The 24,844-nt window shown below is 37.7% G+C and overlaps 3 protein-coding genes and 1 pseudogene across 3 annotated transcripts in view; 3 read left to right on the forward strand and 1 right to left on the reverse strand.

Moving 5' to 3' along the window:
• LOC132177960 (uncharacterized) overlaps positions 1 to 8,776 on the forward strand; it is a 10,950-nt gene extending 2,174 nt beyond the window's left edge. The window contains exons 2-4 of the mRNA XM_059590431.1: positions 4,884 to 5,154; positions 6,135 to 6,216; positions 8,659 to 8,776. Of these exons, the coding sequence (XP_059446414.1) occupies positions 4,884 to 5,154; positions 6,135 to 6,216; positions 8,659 to 8,746 (441 nt within the window). The 3' untranslated portion in view covers positions 8,747 to 8,776. The remainder of the gene's footprint in view (positions 1 to 4,883; positions 5,155 to 6,134; positions 6,217 to 8,658) is intronic.
• A 4,176-nt stretch (positions 8,777 to 12,952) lies between these two features.
• Positions 12,953 to 15,317, forward strand: LOC132179030 (L-type lectin-domain containing receptor kinase IX.1-like). The gene has a single exon (XM_059591646.1). The coding sequence runs from the start codon at positions 13,003 to 13,005 to the stop codon at positions 15,040 to 15,042; it is 2,040 nt and encodes a 679-aa protein (XP_059447629.1). The 5' UTR covers positions 12,953 to 13,002; the 3' UTR covers positions 15,043 to 15,317.
• A 3,438-nt stretch (positions 15,318 to 18,755) lies between these two features.
• Positions 18,756 to 20,162, reverse strand: LOC132177961 (uncharacterized). Its single transcript, XM_059590432.1, has 3 exons — positions 19,985 to 20,162; positions 19,740 to 19,897; positions 18,756 to 19,580 (listed from the first exon to the last, which is right to left on the reverse strand). The coding sequence occupies exons 1-3, from the start codon at positions 20,160 to 20,162 to the stop codon at positions 18,756 to 18,758; spliced, it is 1,161 nt and encodes a 386-aa protein (XP_059446415.1).
• Positions 20,163 to 23,262: 3,100 nt separating this feature from the next.
• The window catches only part of LOC132177963 (L-type lectin-domain containing receptor kinase IX.1-like), an 8,475-nt pseudogene continuing 6,893 nt past the window's right edge, over positions 23,263 to 24,844 (forward strand).

A 24,844-nucleotide genomic window follows, 5' to 3' on the forward strand; every position in this document is an offset into this window, starting at 1 on the left:
GGGCATCATATACTTCTTCTGTCACTACGTTTGCATAATCGTTCTCAGTCTCCTTCCGCAGTTCCCTGCAATTCTTCTTGTAGTGGCCAATCTTGCCACAGTTCCAACACTCAGGTTGTTGTCTGAATCTAGATTTGCTTCTCCCTTTTCTGGAATTTGATCTGCCTTGACCAGAGTTTCTGTCTTGTCCTCTGCCCCGAGTCTCGAGGTTTAAAGCAGCACCAGAACAAGAGGCTTCACCCGCATCTTTTCTGCGAACCTCTTCACTGAGAATCAAATCCCTGACGTCTTCATAGCTTAGTTTACTCTTTCCTACAGAGTTACTCACAGCCATCCTCACTGCTTCCCAGCTATTGGGCAAAGATGCTAAGACGATCAACGCGCGAACCTCATCATCAAAATTAATTTCCACCGTGGACAATTGATTTGTGATGGTGTTGAACTCATTAAGATGATGTGCCACCGAAGCTCCTTCCGCCATCTTTAGGTTGAACAATTTCTTCATCAGATGCACCTTGTTGTTAGCCGACGGCTTCTCATACATGCTTGACAAGGCCGCCATTAAACCTGCTGTGGTCTTCTCCTTGACAACGTTGTGCGCAACTGATTTTGACAATGATAACCTGATAACTGCCAGGGCTTTACGATCAAGAAGAGCCCACTCGCTATCATCCATGTCGTCGGGTTGTTCTTCCAAAAGAGGTTGATGAAGATCCTTCCCATAAAGAATATCTTCAATCTGTACCTTCCAAAATCCAAAATCTTTGCCGTCGAATTTCTCGATTCCCATCTTTCCTTCTTCACCTGCCATCGCTCCCACTCGAACCTGCTCTGATACCAGTTGTTAGGAAATTAATCCTATTTCCCAAGACCCGTGAGATGCGAAAAAATAAGAAGAATGCGGAATAACAAAGATTAGGCAATCAAATCACACACGACACAAAGATTTAAGTGGTTCGGCTTAACAAGCCTACATCCACTGGCGGAGACAATCCGGAGAAAATCCACTATCAAAAGATGGAGTACAAAAATAGTAGAGAGAAAATCACTCAGATCCCAAAGCCCCAATACACCCAAATCTCACTATCACACAAGAAAGATTATTCCCAAAATAGAATACAAAAGACAGATGTACAAACTCTTCTTTTGCTGGAACAGATGGCGGCTGATCTCTATTTTCTTCTCTCACTCTGCAGCACCCTTTTTCTTCTAATCACTTGTTTTTGGCTCCTCCAAAAACCACCAAGAAGAAAACACCCTTGCTGCCCTTGTATCTCCTTCTCTCAAATTCTCTCTTTTTTTCTCCTCCCTTTGGTGCTTCACGTTTTTGGCACACACAAATTCACCTTGTGCTTTGTTCCTTATATAGAAGCTTTAACTCTCCTTTTACATGTTGGTCTAGGACTCCTACTATAAATCAAACAAGGAGTCCAATTACACATAGGAGAAGGACTCCAAATCAAACTTGGACAAAAGTCTCCTAAACCCAAAAGGAGTAGAGAAATAGTGGGGCCCACGTGTGATGGGTGGCAAGTCACACCTAACACTCTCCTCCCTTTCCTTGATCTGTTCCCCCCTCCCTTCCCCATTTTCCTTCCCCCCTCTCTTCCCTGATCTGTGTTTCTTTTCTTTTTTTTGTGTTTGTTTCTGAATTTCGCTTTCTTTTCCCTATTGTTGTTTTTTGTTTGCTTGTTTATTTTTTCTTGCAATGTGTTTGTTTGGGCACACTTTGTGGGTGCCGCTCATGAGGGATTCACTCAAACTTCTCCCCAATTTTTTTGAGTGCGCCGCCGATCTCCTCTGCGCAGCTTTGCCGTTTACTGTCTTCTGCTGGGTCTTTTCACGCGTCCCCACCGCGATGTGCTTCCAACGCCATCTACGCATCGGTTTCCGGCAAGCACACGATCGACTTTTCTTCCGACTGTTGTTATCTGCCTAGTGTGCTCCTATTTTTAAATTTTCAATTGTATTGCTTTGATTTTCCCCGTATTTTTCTTGTTTTTCTTGCTGCTTGTAATAAGGTCATGTCCTCTTTCTTGACCTCCTCACTTGTTATTTTGGTCCAGACCCCTAGGGTTGTGGATGGGAACGATATCCTAGCTTTCGGGTTCAGGAGGATGTGTGTCAGCATGGGGTCCTTTTGATCTCAAGGTCGAGGAATAAGAGCTACCTATGCATTAGTTTGTGTCTGCGTAGCGCAGATCTGTTATTCCAACTAAAGATTAGTTATAGGTTAGTGGATGTTTGGCGTCTTTGATGTGTAATCTTTTAGCTACGACTTTAATCTTTTAGCTTCGGCTAGGATCTTTCAGAACGTTATGTTCTGTGATTGTAAGAATTTTAATGCTCTTGATTCCTCTATTAATGAGATAAGAATGATTTTCCTTTAAAAAAAAAAAAACAAAAAAAAAAAGAAGACAAAGTGTGATGCCCCAAAATTACCAAATATTGATTTTTTTTTTTTTTAAAAAAAAAAAGGCCCCCGGGGGGGGGGGCGAGGTGGGTTCATTTGAGCTTATTAAACTCTTTTTAAACCTTCAAATAAGTGCTTTATCCCTTAATCAAACCCCATTTGAAAAATAACCCTAAAAACCTAATCCTAACTCTCTGGCCAAACGTTTGGCAGGGGACTACAACGAACGTTCGTTAACCAAAGTTTGACCCATTGAATATTGACCAAACATTCCACCTACAACCTTAGAACCAATGTGAACGTTCAGTGACAGTTAGGGCTACAAATGAGCCGGCCAGCTCATGAGCCCACTCAATGCCCACCCGGGTAAACCCGACTCGAAATAGAGATCGATACTATTCAACCCGGCTCGTTATCGAACAAGCTCGCTCAATTAATAAATGACTAGGGCTGTTAAGTGAGCGAAGCGTCTCGCGAGCAAGCTCGGGCTCGGCTCGTGCTCGACTCGAATATTAAGTGAAGCACTTCGTGAACACAAATCTTAGCTCGAATATTAAACGAAACAAGCTCGGCTCGACTCGGCTAACTCGTGAGCAGCTCGTGAGCTCGGCTCGTATAAGGCTCGCCTCGCTTATTAAGCTCGGCTCGTATATTTTTTATTAAGTAATAAATAACAATATATAATCAATATTACTCATTTACTTAATAATAACAAATATATTATATACCTTTGTTTTTTTTTTTGTTATTTATATATTTGTGTGTATATATATTATATATATAATATATGTATATATTAATATAAAAAAACACACACACACACACACATATATATATATATATATATATATTAATCATTTTATCATATGATATAATTATATAGTACAAGTGTACAACCGCACAAGTTATTGTGTCATTTAATACAAATATTATAATTAGATAGTTTATACTTTAGAAATTGGAATCGTATATATCACATAATCATTAATCATTATATAATCATATGGTATATCTGCATAAGTTATTGTGTTATTTAATCAATACATTATAATTATATACTTTATTCTTATAAAACATATATGATGTATCACATGATCTTAGATCTAAGATAATATTAATATTAATTGTGAGATAATATGATCATAAAATTTAAGTATGAGTGTACGACCATTTGATCATATGAATTTATTACTTAGAGTTTGAGTATTTCGGTTTTCTTGCTTCTGTTTTGTAATTAGGCTTGACCACTTGATCTGCCTGCTTGGATGTGAACTGAACTTTGATCCAGATCTTTTAGGTCGTGGATGTGAATTTTAGTCCAAACCTTCGAGTGGACTAAAATTAACTGAAAATTAGTCATAGGTTAGCGAAGGTTTTAGGTGATGTTGTATCCTTATAGCTTCGGCTATAATTTGCATTTTTAGGGCTTTGTGCTCCTGCGATGTACGACTGTAAGAGCATTATACTCATGATTATTATCAATGAAATTGGAATGTATTTATTTCAAAAAAAAAAGAAAAGATTAATAATTAAGTAACTAATATGTTTCTTATAATTTATACATTATAATCACAATTTACGGTAAATAAAAACTTAACAATTTAAATTTAAATCATATATCATGAATCGTGATAATAAGAAGTTAAGAACATATAATATAAGTATATAAGTTATAACAATTAACATTGACCCATAACCATTACCCATATAAATTAGATAATGATACAACCATATACCCATAAAAAGTATATAAATGTTTACATATAAAATATAATATATATTAATATTGACATTATATAATTGACCCGTGTTAAGCATTAACATTTTAACATATTAACTAAATAATACTATATGTAATATGATAATAGTGATTAGTGTGTGTAAGTGTGTGACATAAAGCGTTTTACATTGTGATTTAAAAAATAATTAATCTACAATAATAAGAAAAAAAAATACGCGATTAAAAAAACACAATTTTTAAAATTGTAATTATTGAAATTAAAATAACAAACTTCCCTAAATAATACTACATAACACAATTTTTATTCATAATTCCCAAATTTTGAATTTTGAATTTGATATATGGAATATAATTATATTAGTGTAATCGTAGCCGTCCAAAATGTTTTGATGATCTAATAGCCGTTGGATGATATTAATGGATGACAACTATCAAGCATTTACTAAGAAAAATGTATATGGTGTAACAGAGACACCGTAAGCTTGCCTTGTTTGATCTAATCTGACGAGTAATATTAAATGTTGAAAACGTTTATATGATCAATGGATCATATTAAACAAGCACAGTAGATCAGAGTAGAAACAGCCACATGGGATACATTTTTGGTAAAACAAATCAAACCGTTAATAATTAAAATTTAATTATTTTTCCAAATCTAACGGTTGCAAATCAGAGAACCCAAATTTAACCTAAATCTGATCTCTATTCTCTACGTTCTCTTCTCTCGAGTCTCGCGGCCGCCTCTCCTCTCACTGTCTCCACCATCCTCCTCGCCTCCTATCTCTGTTGCCGCTCCTACCACTACCCAGTGCCCTCAACAACAACCACCACCATCACGGCATCACCGCAGCAACCACACACCTTGACGCCTGGCTGAAGCTGAACGGATCGTGCCCGGTTTCCAGGAACTTGCCGCTGCCAACCCCGCTATCCACGCCGCTCTCGGAGGTCGTTTCACTCTTGCAGACTCGCAGTACGCCGCGGATCGGAGGCGGAGGAGGTGAGAAGATTTATGGGTTTTTCTTTTCTCTTTGGGTTATTTCTTTTTCCGTTTCTTCTTGGGTGGTCGGTGGTTTGGGGTTTCGCTACACGGGTGGTAATTACTGTGATTTTTTTTTTTGGGGGGGGTTTTGTATTTTAGTTCTTGTTGGTTTTATTCATTGTTTTGGTTGATGGGAGAACTTGGGTGATTTGCCTATATTTCTATTGGATTATTTATCTATATTTCTATTACGGAGACGACGTGATTTGCCTGATATATATGGAGATGAGGATCGAGGCAGATTGAACAAGGATGAAGGGCTGATTGGTGTGGGGGTGTTGGCCTTTTATTAAATAACTGGCTTTGAAGGCAATGCTCTTGTATTTCTCATATTATTTGCTAGAGGTTGGTTTTGTGTGGTTTTTTTTTTTTTTTAATCAGTAGTTTGATGTTTCTGTTGAGGATAGGATTAATGTTATTGTAATACCCTTTCCTTTTAGAGTATGGATTTTGTTGTAAGAGTCGTTTTTGCAGAAAAACACAGATAAAGGGGTAAAAGTATCCTTGTAGAAAATATACTTAATTTTGCAACTAGACTTAGACTATTCCTAAAGACAATATTACATCCTAAAATAATCAAATGATTGAAGACTAAAGACTACTATTAACATAATTCTCTATACTTTTGCAACTAGACTTGGACTATATAGGAGGAATATATTCCTAAAGAAGATATTATACGCAACTTTCCTAATAATCAAATGATTGAAGACTAAAGACTACTTACCTTATAAAAAAATAAAAATTAAATTAAAAGCTACTCTTAATTATATAACTAATCTTGCTGACACATTTTAAGTTTAAAAGGCTACTCTTAATTACTCTTTAGTTTAAAAGGCTACTCTTAATTACTCTTTAGCTTTTCTATGCTTTGAAGTTTGAACAACCTGCCGACACATTTTAAAGTTAGGCTAATTAATTGTTGATTTAATTTGCAGTTTACAGTAATCTTGCTGGTGAGACATTTCTTTGCTGTGTTTATCGGTGGAACGGAAGATTACCCCCTTCACACTTCTTACTGTAAGTAGCTCATTTTCTTTTTGCAGTTGTATTTTTTCAGGGCCATCTAAATGAGTCATTTGACCTGATCATCAAAATACTAGTTGTGTGTATGGTAAATAATTAACAGAGACAATGCCATAGGACTTCAGTTTCAATAGCAAAACTTTTCTTCACTTCACATGCTTATAGACACAATATTCTATCAAATATTCAATAACTTATATTCCACATATATTTATTTTCCTATATGATATTCTATGGAAGTTTGATATAAATTTTTTGTTTGAAGTTTAACTTGCAACATGGCGGATGCTGACGTCAATGAGTTGCAACTTGTTGATGAAAATACAATTGAGGAGTATGAGAATGAGGATGAGTTCGAAATTAGCCTAGGTGCTAATATAGATGACGACACCTGTAGTGTTGAGGCTCCTGATACTGCTACATCAGGATTGGTTAGGATTTCAAATACAGAAGAAGGTAGTTCAATGAATTCACATAAGAGAAAGGAGAGGCAGAAGACCTCTTTTGTTTGGAATCATTTTGTTGAAGTAGATGAAGGTGGTGTGAAAAAAAATCAATGCAAATGGTGTAAGGCTAAATTCAAAAAAACAAAATCTAGTACTACATCTACATTGAACAGGCATTTGAAAAGTTGTTTCAGTTTCATAGGATCTAAGAAGCAGAAGACTTTGACGGTTGATGCTAATGATAGTGTTGCAAATTTTCGTTTTGATGAGACTAAGGTGAGAGAACTTATTGCTCACATGATTCTTTATCATGAGTACCCTTTTATGATAATGGAGCATGTGTTATATAACAAGGTTATGAAAGCTTGCACACCACATTGGAGAAAGATTTCTCGGATTACTGCTAAGGCTTTGTGTTTTGCCACTTATGAGAAAGAGAAAAAAAAATTGAAGTTTTTGTTGAGTAAGGTTAACAAAGTTAACATCACAACTGACATGTGGACTTCATGTCAAAATGCTTCTTACATGGTTGTAACATGTCATTTTATAGATGCAAATTGGGGTTAAAATAGGCGTGTGTTGAATTTTTGTCATCTTCCTCCTCCACACAATGGACATGCAATTGCTGAGACACTGCTTACATGTTTTAGAGATTGGGGTATTGATAATAAAATTTGTTCAGTCACTGTAGACAATGCAAGTGTTAATGATTTAGCAATAAAGCGGTTACGAGATGTTTTTAACAAAAGGAAATTGTTGGTTGTTGGAGGGAGGCTGTTTCATGTTAGATGTTGTGCACATGTAACTAATTTGTTGGTTAAAGATGGGTTGACCGAAATTAAGCCAATTGTTGATTGTGTTAGGGATGGTATTAAATACCTAGTTGCATCTGAGTCGAGGTTATTGAAATTTGCTGAGCATGCATCGAATTTGCAATTGTCTAAGAAAAAACTGTTTTTGGATGTGCCTACCCGTTGGAATAGTACCTATATGATGTTGGCAACTGCACTTGAGTTTAGGGAAGTTTTCCCTTTGTATAGTTATAATGATAATGTGTTTACTTGGGTGCCCTCAGATGAGGATTGGGTTAAAGTTGAATATGTGTGTGAACTCTTGGAGGTATTCAACCGGGTAACCAATATTGTTTCTGGCAGTGATTATCCGACAGTTAACTTATTCCTTCCTGAAGTTTGGCAGATGAAGGAGGTCCTACAGAAGAAATCTAATGATGAAAATGAATACATTAGTTCCATGGCACGCAAAATGAGAATCAAGTTTGATAAATATTGGGGTGAGTGTAATTTGTTGATGTCAGTTGGTGCAATTCTAGACCCAAGGTGTAAGATGATGTTGATCAAATTTTGCTTTCCAAAAATCTACAAAGATGATGAAGCTAAAGAAAATATTAAGTTTGTTGAAAGTAAAATGAAAGAAATTTATGCTATGTATGTCAATGAGCACAATGCAAACCTTGTGGAACATGATGTTCATAAAAGCTCTTCACATGGTGCTTCAAGTAGAAGTGTAATTTCTGAAAAGAGTGAAGGTGGTAGGGATTTGTTTGAGTCATTCCTTAGAACTACTGATTCAGTGCAGCAACCTATTAAATCAGACTTGGACACATACTTGGAAGAAGGTGTATTCATACCTGAGAAGGGTGTGGAATTTAATGCATTGGAATGGTGGAAAGCCAATACCTTGAAGTACCGTATTTTGTCTAAAGTGGCCAAAGATATCCTGTCAATCCCCATTACTACTGTGGCTTCAGAGTCTACTTTTAGTGCTGGGGGAAGGGTTATTGATCCCCATAGAGCTTCACTAGCACCTGAGACAGTGAAAAAATTACTATGTGGGGCTGATTGGGTGAGAGCAATGTATGGGCTAAAAAGAGGTGGTTCGGTAAGTTTTAATTTTTCCTAAATTATTTTTATTATTTTCAGTTTCTTAATATCTTGTATTTGAACTAATTACTTTGCATTTGTTATATTAGGTGGAGGATACGGATGATGATGAGATGGTGGAGATTGATCTGCCAGATGGAAAATAATTGTTATTGTACAATGTTGCATTTTAGTTGATTGTGTATGGAATTGTGAGGTGGAGTTTAATATGTTATGTTTGTTTAATGTTTTTAAACATTTTAGTTGATTCTGTATGGATAACTGTAATGTTGGGATTGTAATGTTTGTTTAATGTCTTTTAGCATTTTAGACTTTTAGTTGATTCTGTATGGATGACTGTAATGTTGGGATTAATCTGTAATGTTTGTTTAATGTTCTTTAGCATTTTAGTTGATTATGTTAGTTGATTGTGTATGGAATTGTAAGGTGGAGATTAATATGTAATGTTTGTTTAATATTCTTTAGCATTTTAGTTGATTATGTTAGTTGATTGTGTATGGAATTGTAAGGTGGAGATTAATATGTTATGTTTGCTTAATGTTTTTTAACATTTTAGTTGATTTTGTATGGATGATTGTAATGTTGGGATTAATATGTTGTATTTGTTTAATGTTCTTTAGCATTTTAGTTGATTTTGTTAGTTTTAATTGTAAGATTGACATTAATCTGATATGTTTGTTTAGTATTTTTTAGTATTTTAAGGTGCAAAATATTCTGGATGATTTTTGTAATTTAATACATTTAAATTACCCAAAAAAATAACAAAAAAACTAAGTCGAGCTCGAGCCTGGCTCGAGCTCGAGATCGAGCAAAATAGTCGATCTCGAGCTCGAGCTCGAGCAGGGTGCATACTCTGTCGAGCCGAGCTCGAGCAGCAAAGTCAGGCTCGACTCGAGCTCGAGCTCGAGCTCGAGCCTGACTTCAAAATAGCCGAGCCGAGCTTGGACAGCCAAAGCTCGCCCAAGCTCGGCTCGTTTACAGCCCTAGCTAGAGCCCATTCAAGAAGAAATAGTAACCGAAAGGGAGCTGCAGGATTTGGTCCAAAGAATTCAACAAGGAGAATCCATCGGTCCATGGAGTTATAAATCTGGCCTAATATTCTACAAGAATTGTATATACCTGAGGTCTAACTCTCCCCTCACAAAGGCTATAATCCATGTGTTCCATAGTGGCTCACATGAAGGTTTTAGCAAAATGTGGCACCAACTCAAGACAGTTTTTTATTGGCATGGGGTGAGTTCTCAAATCAAATCATACTTGCGGGAATGTGACATTTGCCAACGCAACAAGAGTGAGACCACCAAACCGGCAGGTTTACTACAACCTCTGCCTATTCCAACAATCATATGGGCTGACATTTCTATGGATTTTGTGGATGGGTTACCGAACTCGCAAGGTAAGACAGTGATCTTTGTGGTGGTGGATCGTCTCTCTAAGTATGCCCATTTCATTCCATTGAAACATCCTTATTCGGCGACTAGTGTGGCCTAAGTTTTTTTTGATAACATATTCAGACTCCATGGACTGCCAACATCTATTGTGTCGAATCGGCATCCTACTTTCACCAGCAAGTTTTGGCAAGAGCTCTTTCAATTGCAAGGTACTTGGTTTAATGTTAGCTCAGCATATCATCCTCAAACGGATGGTTAGACAGAGGTAGTCAACCGTACCTTAGAAATGTACCTCTGTTGCTTCACAGGGGACAAACCCAAGGATTGGGTCAAGTGGTTATCTTGGGTTGAGTATACATACAATACTAGTTATCATGCTAGTACTGGCAAGACCCCTTTTGAGGTGGTATACGGCCGACGCCCTCCCACATTACTTTCTTATATCCCAGGGACTGGGAGAGTAGAAGCAATGGAACATGATCTATTGGAAAGATATCAGTTGCTCAAAGATGTGAGACTCAAGTTACAAGTGGCTCAAAATAGAATGAAACAGATCTATGATAGTGGGCACCATGAGCGTGTCTTTCAGTCGGGTGATCAGGTGTATGTTCGCCTTCAACCCTATAGGCAACATTCCTTGGAGAAGCGGTCTAACATGAAGCTAGTGGCCAAGTTCTACAGACCATACCGCGTGTTGGAGCGTATTGGTGAAGTAGCTTATCGGGTGGAATTAGCAGCAGAATCCAAGGTTCATCCAGTTTTCCATGTATCGTTACTTAAACTTAAGGTGGGCAACCAAGTGTCCACAAGTACAAGTACCATTATGCCTGAAGTTAACAATGGCAAGTCTCCACAACTTCAGCCTCAAGCTGTCTTAGAGTACCGTGGTAACATCGACAACAGGGAAGTCCTCATCCATTGGCAGGGATTCAGTCCAGCAGATGCTACTAGGGAAGAATTTTCCAACATGAAGGCTTGTTTTCCAAATTTTGTCCTTGAGGACAAGGACACACTCAACGGGGGAGGAATGTTACAAGCCTAGTATTGTAGTCCTATTCCAATAAGGAGGTGTACTCCACTATAAGTTAATAGTAGTATTTTAGTCCTATTCTAATAAGGAGACTTTCTCCACTGCCGTGTAGGTCAAGGATATTCTCTTTTATTTTCCTAGTCTAGGTAGTATTACTTTTACAAATCCTAGAAGGATTTGACCTAAATTGTAGTTCTATTTAAACCCATCTTTGGGGTACAATGAAGCATGCAAAATTTAATTCTCAAACCTAGTGTTTGGAGGCCTAGGAACCTCAGATTTCCTACCGTTAATTATTTATGAAAACAGGTCGGAATAAGAAGCAAGATCCTGCTTCTTTTCCGGTTGACAAGCGAATCACACGTTCAGTTACGAATTCTCGTAACATGTTCTCCCATCAATATATCGATCCAAACATATCTTGCTCCAATAGTGAATTGACATGCAATGTAACTCTTTATATCTGATGTTGCTTTTGAGTTTGAGGGACGACCAAACCATTCTTCAAGCAATAGTCACAAAAATTCCTGATTTAAGGCCATGAAAGCAAGTTAGTTGAGATGATTTGTGATTTCGTTCTGTTACAAAAATCCCGGTTTTCTCCGATTGTCCTAATTCTATTATGGTTGCCAGGAAACATTGTTTGGTGGTCCTTATTGATTGATATGGTTACCAAATACATAGCAAGTTGGTGGTATAATTATGAATAAATAACGATTTTGCTTTCTGCAATGTTATATTTGCACATGAAACTAGGGTCCAGGAATTTTGGCTGAAGTCTATGCGGAGGAATCTCAATCGCACAATCTTGTCCAACTCATTGCCTCGATCGTTAGGATCTCACCATCATGTGGGCTCACACACTTCTCCCCACACAATGGCAATGCCTTGACGGCCTCCCTGCCAAGTGGTTCCACCTGTTCCTCAAATTGACTTGTCGCACTAAATTATTTGTAGGGCCTCCTCAAACTCTCAAAACTATCAAAATTGAAATCCACAGCCACTGGCTATCATTATTTATTTCTGGTGTTTCTCTCAAATTGATGTATTGGATTTGCATCTGATCATGATTTTAAAAGCCATAATAATTTGGAGAGACACTAGAAGAATCAGGAAATGACTTAACATTATCCTTATATGAGACCCACTTATCCAAATTAGTTGCCCAATAACCAAAATTTTATTTAAGCAAGTAGGTCCCATAGTAAGTTGGAGAGCTACTTGGTGGTGATCCTAATCTCAAACTGTCACTTTATTAACAATGAGTCAATTTTTTCTTCAAGCTACCAAAAATTGTCAATGTCGCCCAAAGCCAACAAATTAAAGAGACAAAACTAACCTTAAAATATGACAAAGAGAAAGTGGTCCAACCACCCTCGACCATTTGGAGCTAATTCAGGTACATGTTAGACACTTAATTGTCACATGGCCATAGATGGAATCTGGAATAGGATCCTCTCCATTTCAAATACAATGCAAAGTATTCCGTTAGTGTTTTTTAGAGGGGTAAAATTGTCATTATAATCTTTTAACAATTTTGCCCGCCCAAAATATACTAATTGGATATTCTCAATTTTATTTGAAATTGAGAGGATCCTATTTCCCCACAGATAATGCGCCGCCTTAAAAAAAAATAAATTAAAAAAAAATAAAAAAATCTATCAAATGCACGCAGCGGTCTCTTATCGTGGCAAATAAGAATTGGAAATGGGACCAAAAAAGGCCCACCACAAGGGATTAGACTATGGACATTTCAATATGAACAACTTTTGAGCAAAGCTTGGCGTGCTTCTTGGTTTGGAAAAAAATGGAGACTTGTCACTTGTTAGTCATATATGCATTGAATTTTAGCGTGGAAATTTCTATGTATCACATCGCAACTTGCTTCTAAATTTGTGGAAAATTATATCCATCACATCGCAATTAGTTTCTGAATTTATATCTATTTCTAGCTTCTCTAATTACAATCTGCAATTTCTTCTCAGACCCAACCTCCCTTCCAAGTTCCAATCATGGCTTTTTACATCTTCAAAATCAAACATTTCCCATTTCCAAAGCCCCTAATCCTCTTTTGTCTCTTCATGGTCACCAGTTTCTTCTCCCCACTACGGCAATTTACAAGTGCTTTATCCTTCAACTTCACTAGTTTCAATCCTGGTGACTCCAATATAACATATGAAACAGCTTTGGCTGAAGACTCAGCCATCCAACTCACCGACATCTCATTTTTGGACAGATCAGAAGTTGTAGGTAGAGCCACGTATTCCAGTCCCATGCACCTGTGGGACAAGGCATCTGGAAACCTCACAGATTTCACTACCCACTTTACCTTTGCAATTTATTCTCAAAATGGAAATAGTGTAAATAGTATTGGAGGTGGGCTTGCGTTCTTCCTAGCACCTCATGGTTCAAAAATTCCTAATAATGTCAACCAAGGTGCCGGCCTGGGTCTTGCTAGGGATGACCAGCTACTAAACTCGACCGACAATCCTTTTGTCGCGGTGGAGTTTGACATCTATTCGGACCAACCATGGGATTCGCCAGGCGAACATGTAGGTATTGATATAAACTCCATGAAATCTATTGCTTATAGAGATGATTCTTATTTTCTTGATGGGAATTCCATTGAAGCTTGGATTAATTATAATTCCAGTTCTCATAATTTGAATGTTCAGTTGAGGCCTTATGATGACTTACCCTGGAAATCCCTTTCTTATAATGTGGATTTGAGACATTACCTACCTGAATGGGTAACTTTTGGATTCTCAGCCGCAACAGGAAATGCTTCTATAATGCATGCCATTCGCACATGGAATTTTAGTTCAACTTTGGAAGATAACGTAGCCAAACCAACAGTGGCAGGCAGTCCAAGCCCAAATTCGGCCCCTGACCGAAGGAAAAACAAGAGGTTAGGATTATCCGTGGGGTTGGGTGGTGGTGGATCTTTTTTGCTTGGTGGGTTTGCTTTAATTCTATTTGGCTTTTGGAAGAGGAATAAGAGGGAAACAGAAGAGCATCTCGCCTTTGATAGGAGCATGGATGATGAATTTCAAAGGGAAACAGGACCCAACAAGTTTTCATTTAACGAATTGGCTCATGCCACTAATAATTTCAATGATGAAGAAAAGCTAGGCCAGGGAGGATTTGGTGGGGTTTACAAAGGATTTTTAAGGGAGTCGAACTCCTTCGTTGCGGTTAAGAGGGTATCAAAAGGGTCTAAACAGGGGATGAAGGAGTATGCTTCAGAAGTAAAAATTATTAGTAGATTGAGACATAGGAATTTGGTGCAACTCATTGGCTGGTGCCATGAAAGAGGAGAACTCTTACTTGTCTATGAGTTCATGCCCAATGGAAGCTTAGATTCACATCTTTTTACTGAAAAAATCTTATTGATATGGGCAATAAGGTACAAAGTTGCTCAAGGATTGGCATCAGCATTGCTTTACTTGCATGAGGAATGGGAACAATGTGTGGTGCATAGGGATATAAAATCAAGCAACATTATGCTTGATTCAAACTTTAATACTAAACTTGGGGATTTTGGGCTAGCTAGGCTTGTGGACCATGTGAAAGGGTCACAAACAACTGTATTGGCGGGCACAATGGGCTACATGGCTCCTGAATGTGTCACAACCGGTAAGGCCAGCAAGGAGTCAGATGTTTATAGTTTCGGAATTGTTGCTCTAGAGATTGCTTGTGGAAGAAAACCAATCAAGATCAATGCCCTTGAAGATCAAGTAGTCATGGTGGAGTGGGTTCGGAAGCTCTATGGAATAGGAAAGGTACTTGAAGCAGCTGATCCAAGGCTGGGGGGAGATTTTCATGAGCCCCAAATGGAGCGCTTGATGATTGTTGGGCTTTGGTGCTCTCACCCTAATCGAAACCTTAGGCCTTCAATAAGGGAAGCAATTCATGTTCTCAATTTTGAGGCTCCATTGCCTATTCTCCCATCAAATATGCCAGGAACAGCACATCTTGCTCCAGTAGTGAATAGACCAACTTCAATGTCACTCTCTATGTCTAATATTGCTTCTGATTATGGGGGAAGATAGAATCCATGTTCAAGGAAATAGTCACACAAATTTCTCACTATCTGCCTCATACACTGCAGCTCCTCCATTTGCATCACTTTTTCGTACAAGCTAAATTTGTCGACGGTAATTTAGAATTCTTATGGTTTGATTAGGTGTTCAATTTTATACCCTACATTATCACTTCTTTGTGTTTCATTTTACATTTTAGTTTAATCAATGCTGAAAATGTTTTAGAGTGTAAATCATATACTCGTGTATGTGCTTTCTACCCTAAATATTAATTTCGTACGATACATGTTAACTGTCCCAAATTGAAACTTGTAATGGATTAATTGAACATCATAATCATAATAACATCATATATATATATAGTAGAAGCATTCAAGATAATAATTTAGAATTGTTACAAGTGGCAGTATAAAATATTAACAAGTGCCCATTTAAATGTTGACAAATGGTGTTTTAAGTGCCCTAAGATTTTAAACTTAATTAGTAATTATGCATCACAAAATGTAAGAATGGTGATTCCAATGGATTATATTTTTAAGTTAATATCAATATCCACAAAAGAGATATATATATATATATATATATATATATATATATATATATATTTTTTTTTTTTTTGAGATGTCCGCACAAGAAAAGGGAAGGGGATTCGAACTAGTGACCTCGGCTTTATTAAGTGTGGTCTCAACCGATTGAGTTACCTCTTGAGGACCACAAAAGATATATCTTTACCATTTGGAGGATCTTATTACCATCCCTCACATATCTACTAAGTAACATCAACTTTCAATTTAATAATAAAGTAAACTAATGAGTCTTCGGCTCCTCACACTGCCCAGAAGATTCTCTCAAATAAATTCTCACATTCTTATCCTATTTCAATCTGACATTAATCTAATCTTTTTGTTTAGCCCGGAAGAAGGGCATCCGAGAATTTCCCTTTTCTCGTAGAGTACTTTATATTACAGTATGCAATATTTCCCATTTCCAAAGGACAATTCAACGTTTGTAATAGGTTGAAATTCAGTCTAATGCGATGTAATTATGTTCAACTGTCCACCTAGCCATCTTAACGAGCATACCAAGATTAGCCCCTGTTTTCAAACCTGACAATTCAACAAGGACTTGTGGGTTTCAAAAACAATTAAAATAAATTATTGGGGTAATATTTTGTCAATATTTTTTCTATATCATCTTATAAATTAACCATGAAATTTGTCAATTTATATGAACCCCACAAATTTAATGGTTGATCTATTGAATTTGTAAAAGAATATAAAGAAAATATGGATAAATTATTGACACTAATCATTTCTCAACTTTATTCTTTGCCTTGGGTAAAAGAATGGACACTAACTTTAGCATCATTTGTCCCCAAGCGGTGGCTCAATTGGCTGTGGACCACGCCTAATGAAGCGGAGGTCATTAGTTCGAATCCACTCTCCCCATTCCCTTGTGTGGACATGTCAAAAAAATAAAAAAAATAAAAAAAACTTTAGCGTCATTTAGTGTAAAAAGATGCAAATAATAGTATCAATTTTTTGAATTTGGATCCCCTCAAATTTTCTAAAATATAAGATTCTCAGATTTTAAAGTATGAGCCATTTATTATATCTAATGGTCCAAACAAATGTAAAAGTTTGTGTGTTACTGAGGCAAGTAACTTTAGTTTTCAACATGTCAAAACCACTTTCCTCAGTCACCCAAACATCTGCATTTGTTTGGACTATTAGATGTAATGAAGGGCTCAAATTTTAAAATCTAAGAATCTCATATCTTAGAAAATTTGAGGGGATTCTTAAATACTTAAAAGGCCGCACATTAGTCACTAGATCATTAAGATCTATTGCTAACAATCTATCTAAAGGTGTAGTAACTTATGTATCACTCACATATTTTTTCTTAAATAATGAATCAATTTGTTTTTGGTTTGCCTATTGTTTGTTCTAATTAAGGTGTAAGTTTATGGATCAAGAATTAACTTGAAAAGTATCTGGAATTATAACTTTATGTGCATATTTTTGTTTTTTGTAAAAATAATAATCTTATAGATAAATCATTGACAAAGTAATTGCTCAGCCAAAATTGTATCTACAAATACAATTAGGCAAAGTCTCAACCCAAATTGCATCTACAATTTGCGTAGTTGCCAATTGGGCAAGCCCATGGGCTCCCATATTATCCTCCTTATTCGCATGTCGGATTTGCCAAATAGGGAAAGAATTTAGAGCTACCAGCACATCATCCACTAGTTGACCAAACGAACTATCGTTATGTCCACCATCTTTTATTGCACCTGTAGCTTGCTTAGCGTCACTCTCCACAATTAGTCGTTGGATCCCTTGAAAATAGCCATTGTTTCGGTTGCAGTGGAATCCATGAAGCCAGTTTTTGAAACACTTTTTGCAGCAACCACCCTTCCTTCATTATCTCTTATTAAAATGCCAAAACCCATCCTCCCACCCTCCATATTAATTGCAGCATCACAGTTCAACTTGCACCTTCCCTCAAGCGGTTTTACCCACAAATGCTATCTCACCACACAATTCATGGAAATCAAACCTTCCCCATTCGAATGGTCTGCTTGTTGGAACTCCTCCATTGCACAAGCTGCTTCTCGCACCAAAATATTAGGATGAATAAAAGTTCTGTCATGGATCCAAGAATTTCTTCTAAACCAAATTTTTGAGCCATTACCACAAATAGACAAAAATCATCCCCCTTCAAATCTTTGGAAAACAGCCTCTACAATGCGTAAAAAATCTGAACCCAAATAGGCACTTTTCTGGAATGCCTGAATACTAACCCCCCAAAGGACAGCCCCAAAGGATGTGGGAAATAGTCTCGACCTCCAAACAGCAAATAGGACACATTGGATCTGAAATCACCCTCTTTCGCTTCAAATTTTCCTTCGTGGGGAGTAAGTTTTTACACGCTCTCCACATAAAGTTTTTTCTTGCATTAGAGGTCTTCATACTCCATATTCTACTTTCCTCCATCCGCAAAGAACAACCTAGTTGCTTCATATCTTCCATCTCTTTCACAAGATGGTATGCACTACTCATCGAGAAAATCCCATTACGTGTGCCCCTCCAAATTTGTCTATCCGGTTGATTGGTGAGGTTTATGGGTATCGTATTGATAACACTCCTTTCTTCTAGTATAAATGCATATTCAATTAGAGGAATGTTCCACCCATGAGAGTCCGGATCAATCAACTCCTTAACTGTTGTCTCCATAGCTAAAATTTTATGCGGTGACTGAATCATATAAGTATGCAGAGTGGGAATCCATTTTTCTTTCTAGATTCTCACTTGGGATCCATCTCCAATCCTCCATAATAGACCACTTTCACAACATCACATGTTCCTTCAATACTACGCCATGCAAAAGATGGCTTTAAACCTAATTGAGCATCCAAAACCATGCTATGGGGATAATACTTCGCCTTCAAAATCCTTGAAGTCAGACTATCTTTTCCCTTCCCTAACCTCCAAACTTGTTTAGCTAACATCACACGATTAAAGAAAGTAATATCCTGAAATCCCATTCCTCCTCTTGACTTTGCCACTCTCAATTTTCCCCAACTCAACCAATGTGCGTCTATCATTTGCTTGATGTCCCCACCAAAAATTTTGCATCATAGAATTTAGATCCCTACACAGCACTTTTGGAAGGAGAAATACACTCATATTGTATGTTGGAATGGATTGAACTACTGCCTAAATCAAGCTCTCTTTCCTAGCCTGAGACAAAAATTTCAGTTTCCAATCTTGCAGTCGCTTCCACACCCTATCCTTAATATTTTTAAAAGCAGCTGTTCTTGATTTTCCTACCAGAGCAGGCAAACCCAAATAGGTATCAAACCTTTGCGAAAGGGGAATACCAGAGATATCAAGAATCTTCTGTTTGCTCACATTCGAAGTGTTTCTCCTAAAAAATACATCAGTCTTCTCTTTATTCAACTTTTGCCCCGACGCATCCTCATAACTTTTCAATAGCTTTGTCAATCTATTCCAATGACACTTACCAGCTCTACAAAACAATAAGCTATCATCTGCAAAGAAAAGATGGTTAAGACGATGACCTTTTTTCGAGGTAGGCACCCCCCGAATATTTCCTTTTTGATCTGCCCTTGACAAAAGAGAGCTCAATGCTTCAGCACAAATCATAAATAAATAAGGGGAGACTGGGTCCCCTTGTCGTAATTCCCTAGATGGATAGATATGACCCACCGGATTACCATTAACAAGATTCGCATAGCTAATAGACCTAACACACATCATTATAATATTGATCCATTTTTCTGTAAAGCTCAAACGCCTCATAACGGCCTCCAAAAAACACCACTCCACCCTGTCATAAGCTTTACTCATGTATAGCTTGATTGCCATGAACCCCTCTTTACCCCACATACGAGTGTGCATAGTATGTAAAGTCTCATATGCTGCCAACATATTGTATGTTATCAACTGCCCTGAGATAAAAGCACTTTGGTTCGGGGAGATCAAATGGGGCAAAACTACTTTTAATCTATTAGCAATAACCTTTGAAATGATTTTGTAAAAAACTTTATAAAGGCTAATAGGCCTAAACTTTGATACTCTAGCAGGATTTCTATTCTTAGGTATGAGGGCTATGTAAGTGAAATTAAGCTAGGCATCAATAAAACCAGAATTAAGAATAGCAAGAATTGTTTGGCATACCTCATCACCCACCTCCCAATTTTCTTGATAAAATCCTGCCATATAGCCATCTTGACCCGGGGCTTTATGGGGTGACATTTGTTGTAGAGCAGCAAAAATTTCTTCCTTTGTGAAATCTCGGTCCAACATATCATTCATCTCATTTGTAACTCGACAGCCTAAAGCACGAAGACATCTTTCGGAATCCACAGGATTTGCTTATTTGAAAAGGCTGCCAAAAAACTAAATAAAAGCTTGCTCCACACCTTCGGTAGACTCCCATCTAATTCCCTGCTCATCTTGAACACTTTCAATATAATTATACCGTCGCCTTTGATTCGCACAAGCATGAAAATATTTCTTATTTCTATCTCCCTCTTTGAGCCAAACCTCCTTGGATTGTTTCTTCCACTTCAGTTCTTCCTTGTCCAACAGATCATGCATCTCCCTTGATAATTCTTCAATTTTCGGTCTATTTGGGGGACCCTTGACACTTTACAAATTTATAAGCTGTTGGGTTTTATTTTTCAGCTCTCTCTCCGATGAACCATATACTTTCTTCCTCCATTGTAATGGCCCATGTGTACAGTTATTAAGCTTACCATTCATATTTCTCCATTTATCCTCATAATAAAAGTTTTTCCTCCAGACTTTTCTTACTACATCCTTGAAACTTTTCTCCTTTGCCCATTGTGTTTCATAACGAAATTTAATTCTATTTCTGCCTTCACAACTAGCATCCAATAAATTAATGACAATTGCAACATGATCTGAGCTACAAGTGGGTACGGTAAGGACACCTGCATTGGGATAAATCTCATGCCATTCCATATTTGCCACCCCTCTGCCTATCCTTTCTTGTATGAAGCTCTTCCCTTCCTGTCCATTATTCCATGTAAACTTAGGCTTGCAAAAACCCAGATCAGCCAACCCAAAATCAGATAAAGTGTTCCTAAAAGCCTCCATTTGCCCACCAGCTCTTCCATTACCTCCATATTTTTTAGACCTCTCGCAGATCTCATTAAAATCTCCAACACAAACCCACGGCGCTGGATCTATAGTAGCAAGGTGTCGTAAAATTCCCCAAGTTTCATATCATTTATAAGCTTCCGAGTTCCCATAAATTTCGATGAATTTCCACAGCGTTCTGTCCTTCCTAGAGGTTACCATAGCATTAATATGCCTACGGCTCTGAATTTCTAACTCCACCTCTTCCGTCCAAAGCAAAGCAAGCCCCCCGCTATGACCCACACATTCCACTGTAAACATATTACGAAAACCCATCCTATTTTTAATCAACTCCATTTTTGTTTTATGTAACTTGGTTTCAATAAGAAAAACCAAATTGGGTTTCTTTACCTTGCACAACCTGCAAAGCTCCTGAACTGTCTTAGGGTTCCCAAACCCTCTACAGTTCCAACTTAGAATAATCATTGTGATCGGCGGGGTTGTAACACAACACCCGCCATTCCCGATCCATTGTTATTATCATCCAATCGGCCTTCACCAACCTCCCTTATGTCCTGTCTCTGGCCCTTTTTTTTTTCAACTATCACCTCCCTTCCTTATTTTGATCTTCCCTTATATGCCTTTTCCTTATATTAGCATAAGGAGTCACTGCCACTGCCATAGTCTTCCCTTTCCGCGCCTTCCTTTTCCAAGTAGCAACTGAGTAGTGTTGTGTGCATTCATGCGCCAAGTCAGGTTGCACTATAGTCCCAACGTCCACTGCATGGGCCATGCTAGCTATGGTGTTACCCACTTCCGAAAATGTCGCCTTTCCCTCATCCTATCTCAAAATTTCAACATGGCACATTTTGTATGCCACCTCATCAACATTTAGAGAATTATCCTCCAAATCATGTCTCTCTTGTATGATACTCCTAGATTGCCTCCCAGTTACTTTTATCTCTCCTGTGATAGCCTCTATTTCCTCGCTAACAACCTGCCCAACGTGATAGGAGACGGATGCTTCACGATCAGATATCATTTTTCTTGGAATCTTGTTGCTAAGATTACCTTGTTTTTCGCAACAAGCCTTTTATGCCCAATTATCATTCTGATTGGCCCCACCAAAAGATTTGCTTCACCCACCAGTGGCCGTATGTTCCTCCCCCACCGATGGCTGAGATGAAGAATCCTCCACCATTTGTGAATTACTACTCCCTCCCCATCGCCTTCGTGGATCCTCCGCCCTTAGCCAAACACCCCATTGTTTTTTCTCCTCCTTCATATTCATTCTGGAAGGTCGAGGCTTGGGGCAACCTTTAACGTCATGAACAATACAACCACAATTAAAGCAGAAAAGTGGTAACTTCTCATACTTGAAATTCACCCACACCGACTTCCCTACAATATCCAATGTCCGACCACGTTCTAGTGGTTTCTTCAAATCGATTGTCACTCGTATTCGCAGACACCTTCCCCAACTATCCCCATCTCCTGCAACATCAATATCCTCCAGAATTCCCAGAGATTCTCCGATTTTTTTTCCAACTCCCTTCGTCATTCATAAGAGAGGCATATCATGAATCTGCACCCAGAATGGAGATTTATTGAAATCCATCTCAGATAGAGGAATCCTTCCTTCCAACCAATTGAGTACCAGAATCTAACAATCAAAAGACCAGGGTTTCCCTTCCAACACTCCTTAGATCAACTTCATCTTCAAATTCGAAGAGCCACAAATTATCTTTCAATTCTTTAAAAACCACACCTTTCATGGTACGCCAGATACATGAAAGTACCATGTTTAAGGCATCCTTATTGGCCTTCTTCCCCATACATAACCTTCCCACCAAACACCAATCTCCCTTCTCACGTTTCTCTTCAATCTCTCCCTCCGTTATTTTGATACTCGTCTTCTCTCCCTTTGACAAAGAGATTTGACCACATCACACATCTCGATCATCCCCCATCTCTAAGTAACACCCTTTATCGATCACCTTTTTCTATCCCACCACCGTACACCGGTATGAGACTTCACACACTCGCATAGCCGCTCCTCAAGAGAAACCCTATAGCGAGACTCAAAAAAAAAAAAAAAAAAAAAAAAAAACTAACTAATATATATATTTTTTAAAATTAATGTCATTTACATTAAAAGAACGTCAACTCTAATGGGATATTATGCGCCGGCAGTTAAAATTACTAGTTAGTAGCGTATCCTATAGAATAACGAAAATAGCATGAAGTGGACATCATTTCTTCTGAAGTGTAGTTAGATTGGAGTCTTATCTCAAAAAAGCTCGTTAAACTATCCACATAACGTTGTTTCATTAAAATGTAGTGGAAAAAATGACATAAATGTCGGTTTGGATAACTCAAAATTTATTTATACATGTGAGTCTCATACATGTTCTTACATTAATTGCACAAATTACTAGCAATTTGAAGAACTAATTGTTGTGGATTCCAACCCAAAACTATCACCCTTTGTCAATACTCAATACCCCTAGTTTGGTCTCCTTCCAGTTCATTGAGGTGCTAGTGGTCTGTCTGGATTGGGTTTTCAAAATAACTTGAACGGGTTGGGCCTCAGACTATGTGTCTGTGAAGGGAACCCTTTTTCATTTTTCATTTTTTTTTTCTTTTTATTCTTCACAGTTTCTTTGGAAACATGTCTAGATTTAAGTTTGTAGGGGTATTTTTACTCTAGATGATTTTATCCATCATAGACAAAACTAATGTAGATATTTGTGTTATCGAGACAAAACTAAAAATTACAAGAACAAAAAAATGTGGTTCTAGAAGGTGATTCAACCACTCCCTTGGAAATGGGACCCAAAAAAGGCCCACAACAAGGGATTAGACTTTGAATTTTTGAATAACACATTTCAATATATTATATGAATTACATTTGAGCAAAGCTAGCTTGGCATCTTTTTTTTTTTTTTTTTTTTTTTTTGGTTCTTTTTAGCTTGGCCTGCTTCTTGGTTTGGAAAAAAGGGAGACTTGCTTGTCGGTTGCGGTTACACAAATTTAACTTCTCTTATTACAATATGCAATTCCTTCTCAGACCGAACCTCCGTTCCAAGTTCCAATAATGGCTTCTGACAATTTCAAAAACAAACATTTCTCATTTCCAAATCCCCTAATCCTCTTTTATCTCTTCATATATGGTCACCGATTTCTTCTCACCTCTATGCCCATTTACAAGTGCTTAATTTATCCTTCAACATCAACTTCACCACTTTCACTTCTAGTGACACCCGTATTACTTATGAGAGAGCTTTCGCTGAAGACCAAGCCATCCAACTCACCGGCAACTATGTCAGATCAGCGCTTGATGGTCGAGCCACGTATTTCAGTCCCATGACGCTTTGGGACAATGCATCCCGTAATCTTACAAATTTCATTACCCACTTTTCCTTTGTCATTGGCTCAAACAATAAAACGAATTTTGGAGATGAGTTTGCCTTCTTTCTTGCTCCTAATGGATCAACAATTCCTAATCCTGTCACCAAAGGTGGAGCTATGGGTCTTGCCACGGATGGCCAATCATTAAATTCGACGGAAAATACTTTTGTCGCAATGGAGTTTGATATCTATTCAAATGAATATGATCCGCTTGGCGAACATATAGGTATTGATATAAAATCCAAGCTATCTGTTGCTAATGTGTCATGGCAAGGGAGTAGAATATCTATTATGGAAGGGTGAATTAATGAAGCTCGGATTAGTTATAATTCAAGTTCTCATAATTTGAGTGTTCTCTTCACTGGTCTCATAAACAATGCTACCATATGGCAATCCCTTTCTTATATTCTTGATTTGAGAGATCACCTACTTGAATGGGTAACTTTTGGATTTTCAGCCACAACAGGAAATGCTTTTGCAATGCATACAATTCACACATGGGATTTTAGGTCAAATTTGGAAGATACGAAAGTGGCAAGTAATCCAAGCCCGAATTCGGCCCCTAACCGAAGGAAAAAACAAAAGGTTAGGATTAGCCCTGGGGTTGGGTGTTGGTGGATCTATTTTGCTTGGTGGGTTGGCTTTAATTCTATTTGGCTTTTGGAAGACGAATAAGAGGCCAGGATGCAGAAGCAGAAGAGGATCTTGCCTTTGATTGGTACATGGATGACGAATTTCAAAGGGAATTAGGGCCGAAGAGGTTTTCA

This window comes from Corylus avellana, chromosome ca4 (assembly GCF_901000735.1).
Source record: "Corylus avellana chromosome ca4, CavTom2PMs-1.0".
Lineage (NCBI taxonomy): Eukaryota > Viridiplantae > Streptophyta > Magnoliopsida > Fagales > Betulaceae > Corylus > Corylus avellana.

Coding starts and splice junctions, on each gene's coding strand:
- LOC132179030 (XM_059591646.1), top strand. CDS start 13,003: ATGGCTTTTTACATCTTCAAAATCAAACATTTCCCATTTCCAAAGCCC.
- LOC132177961 (XM_059590432.1), bottom strand. CDS start 20,162: ATGCATGATCTGTTGGACAAGGAAGAACTGAAGTGGAAGAAACAATCC. Junction 19,898..19,984: donor TAGATGGGAGTCTACCGAAG/GTGTGGAGCAAG, acceptor TTCGTGCTTTAG/GCTGTCGAGTTACAAATGAG. Junction 19,581..19,739: donor ATTGGGAGGTGGGTGATGAG/GTATGCCAAACA, acceptor ATCATTTCAAAG/GTTATTGCTAATAGATTAAA.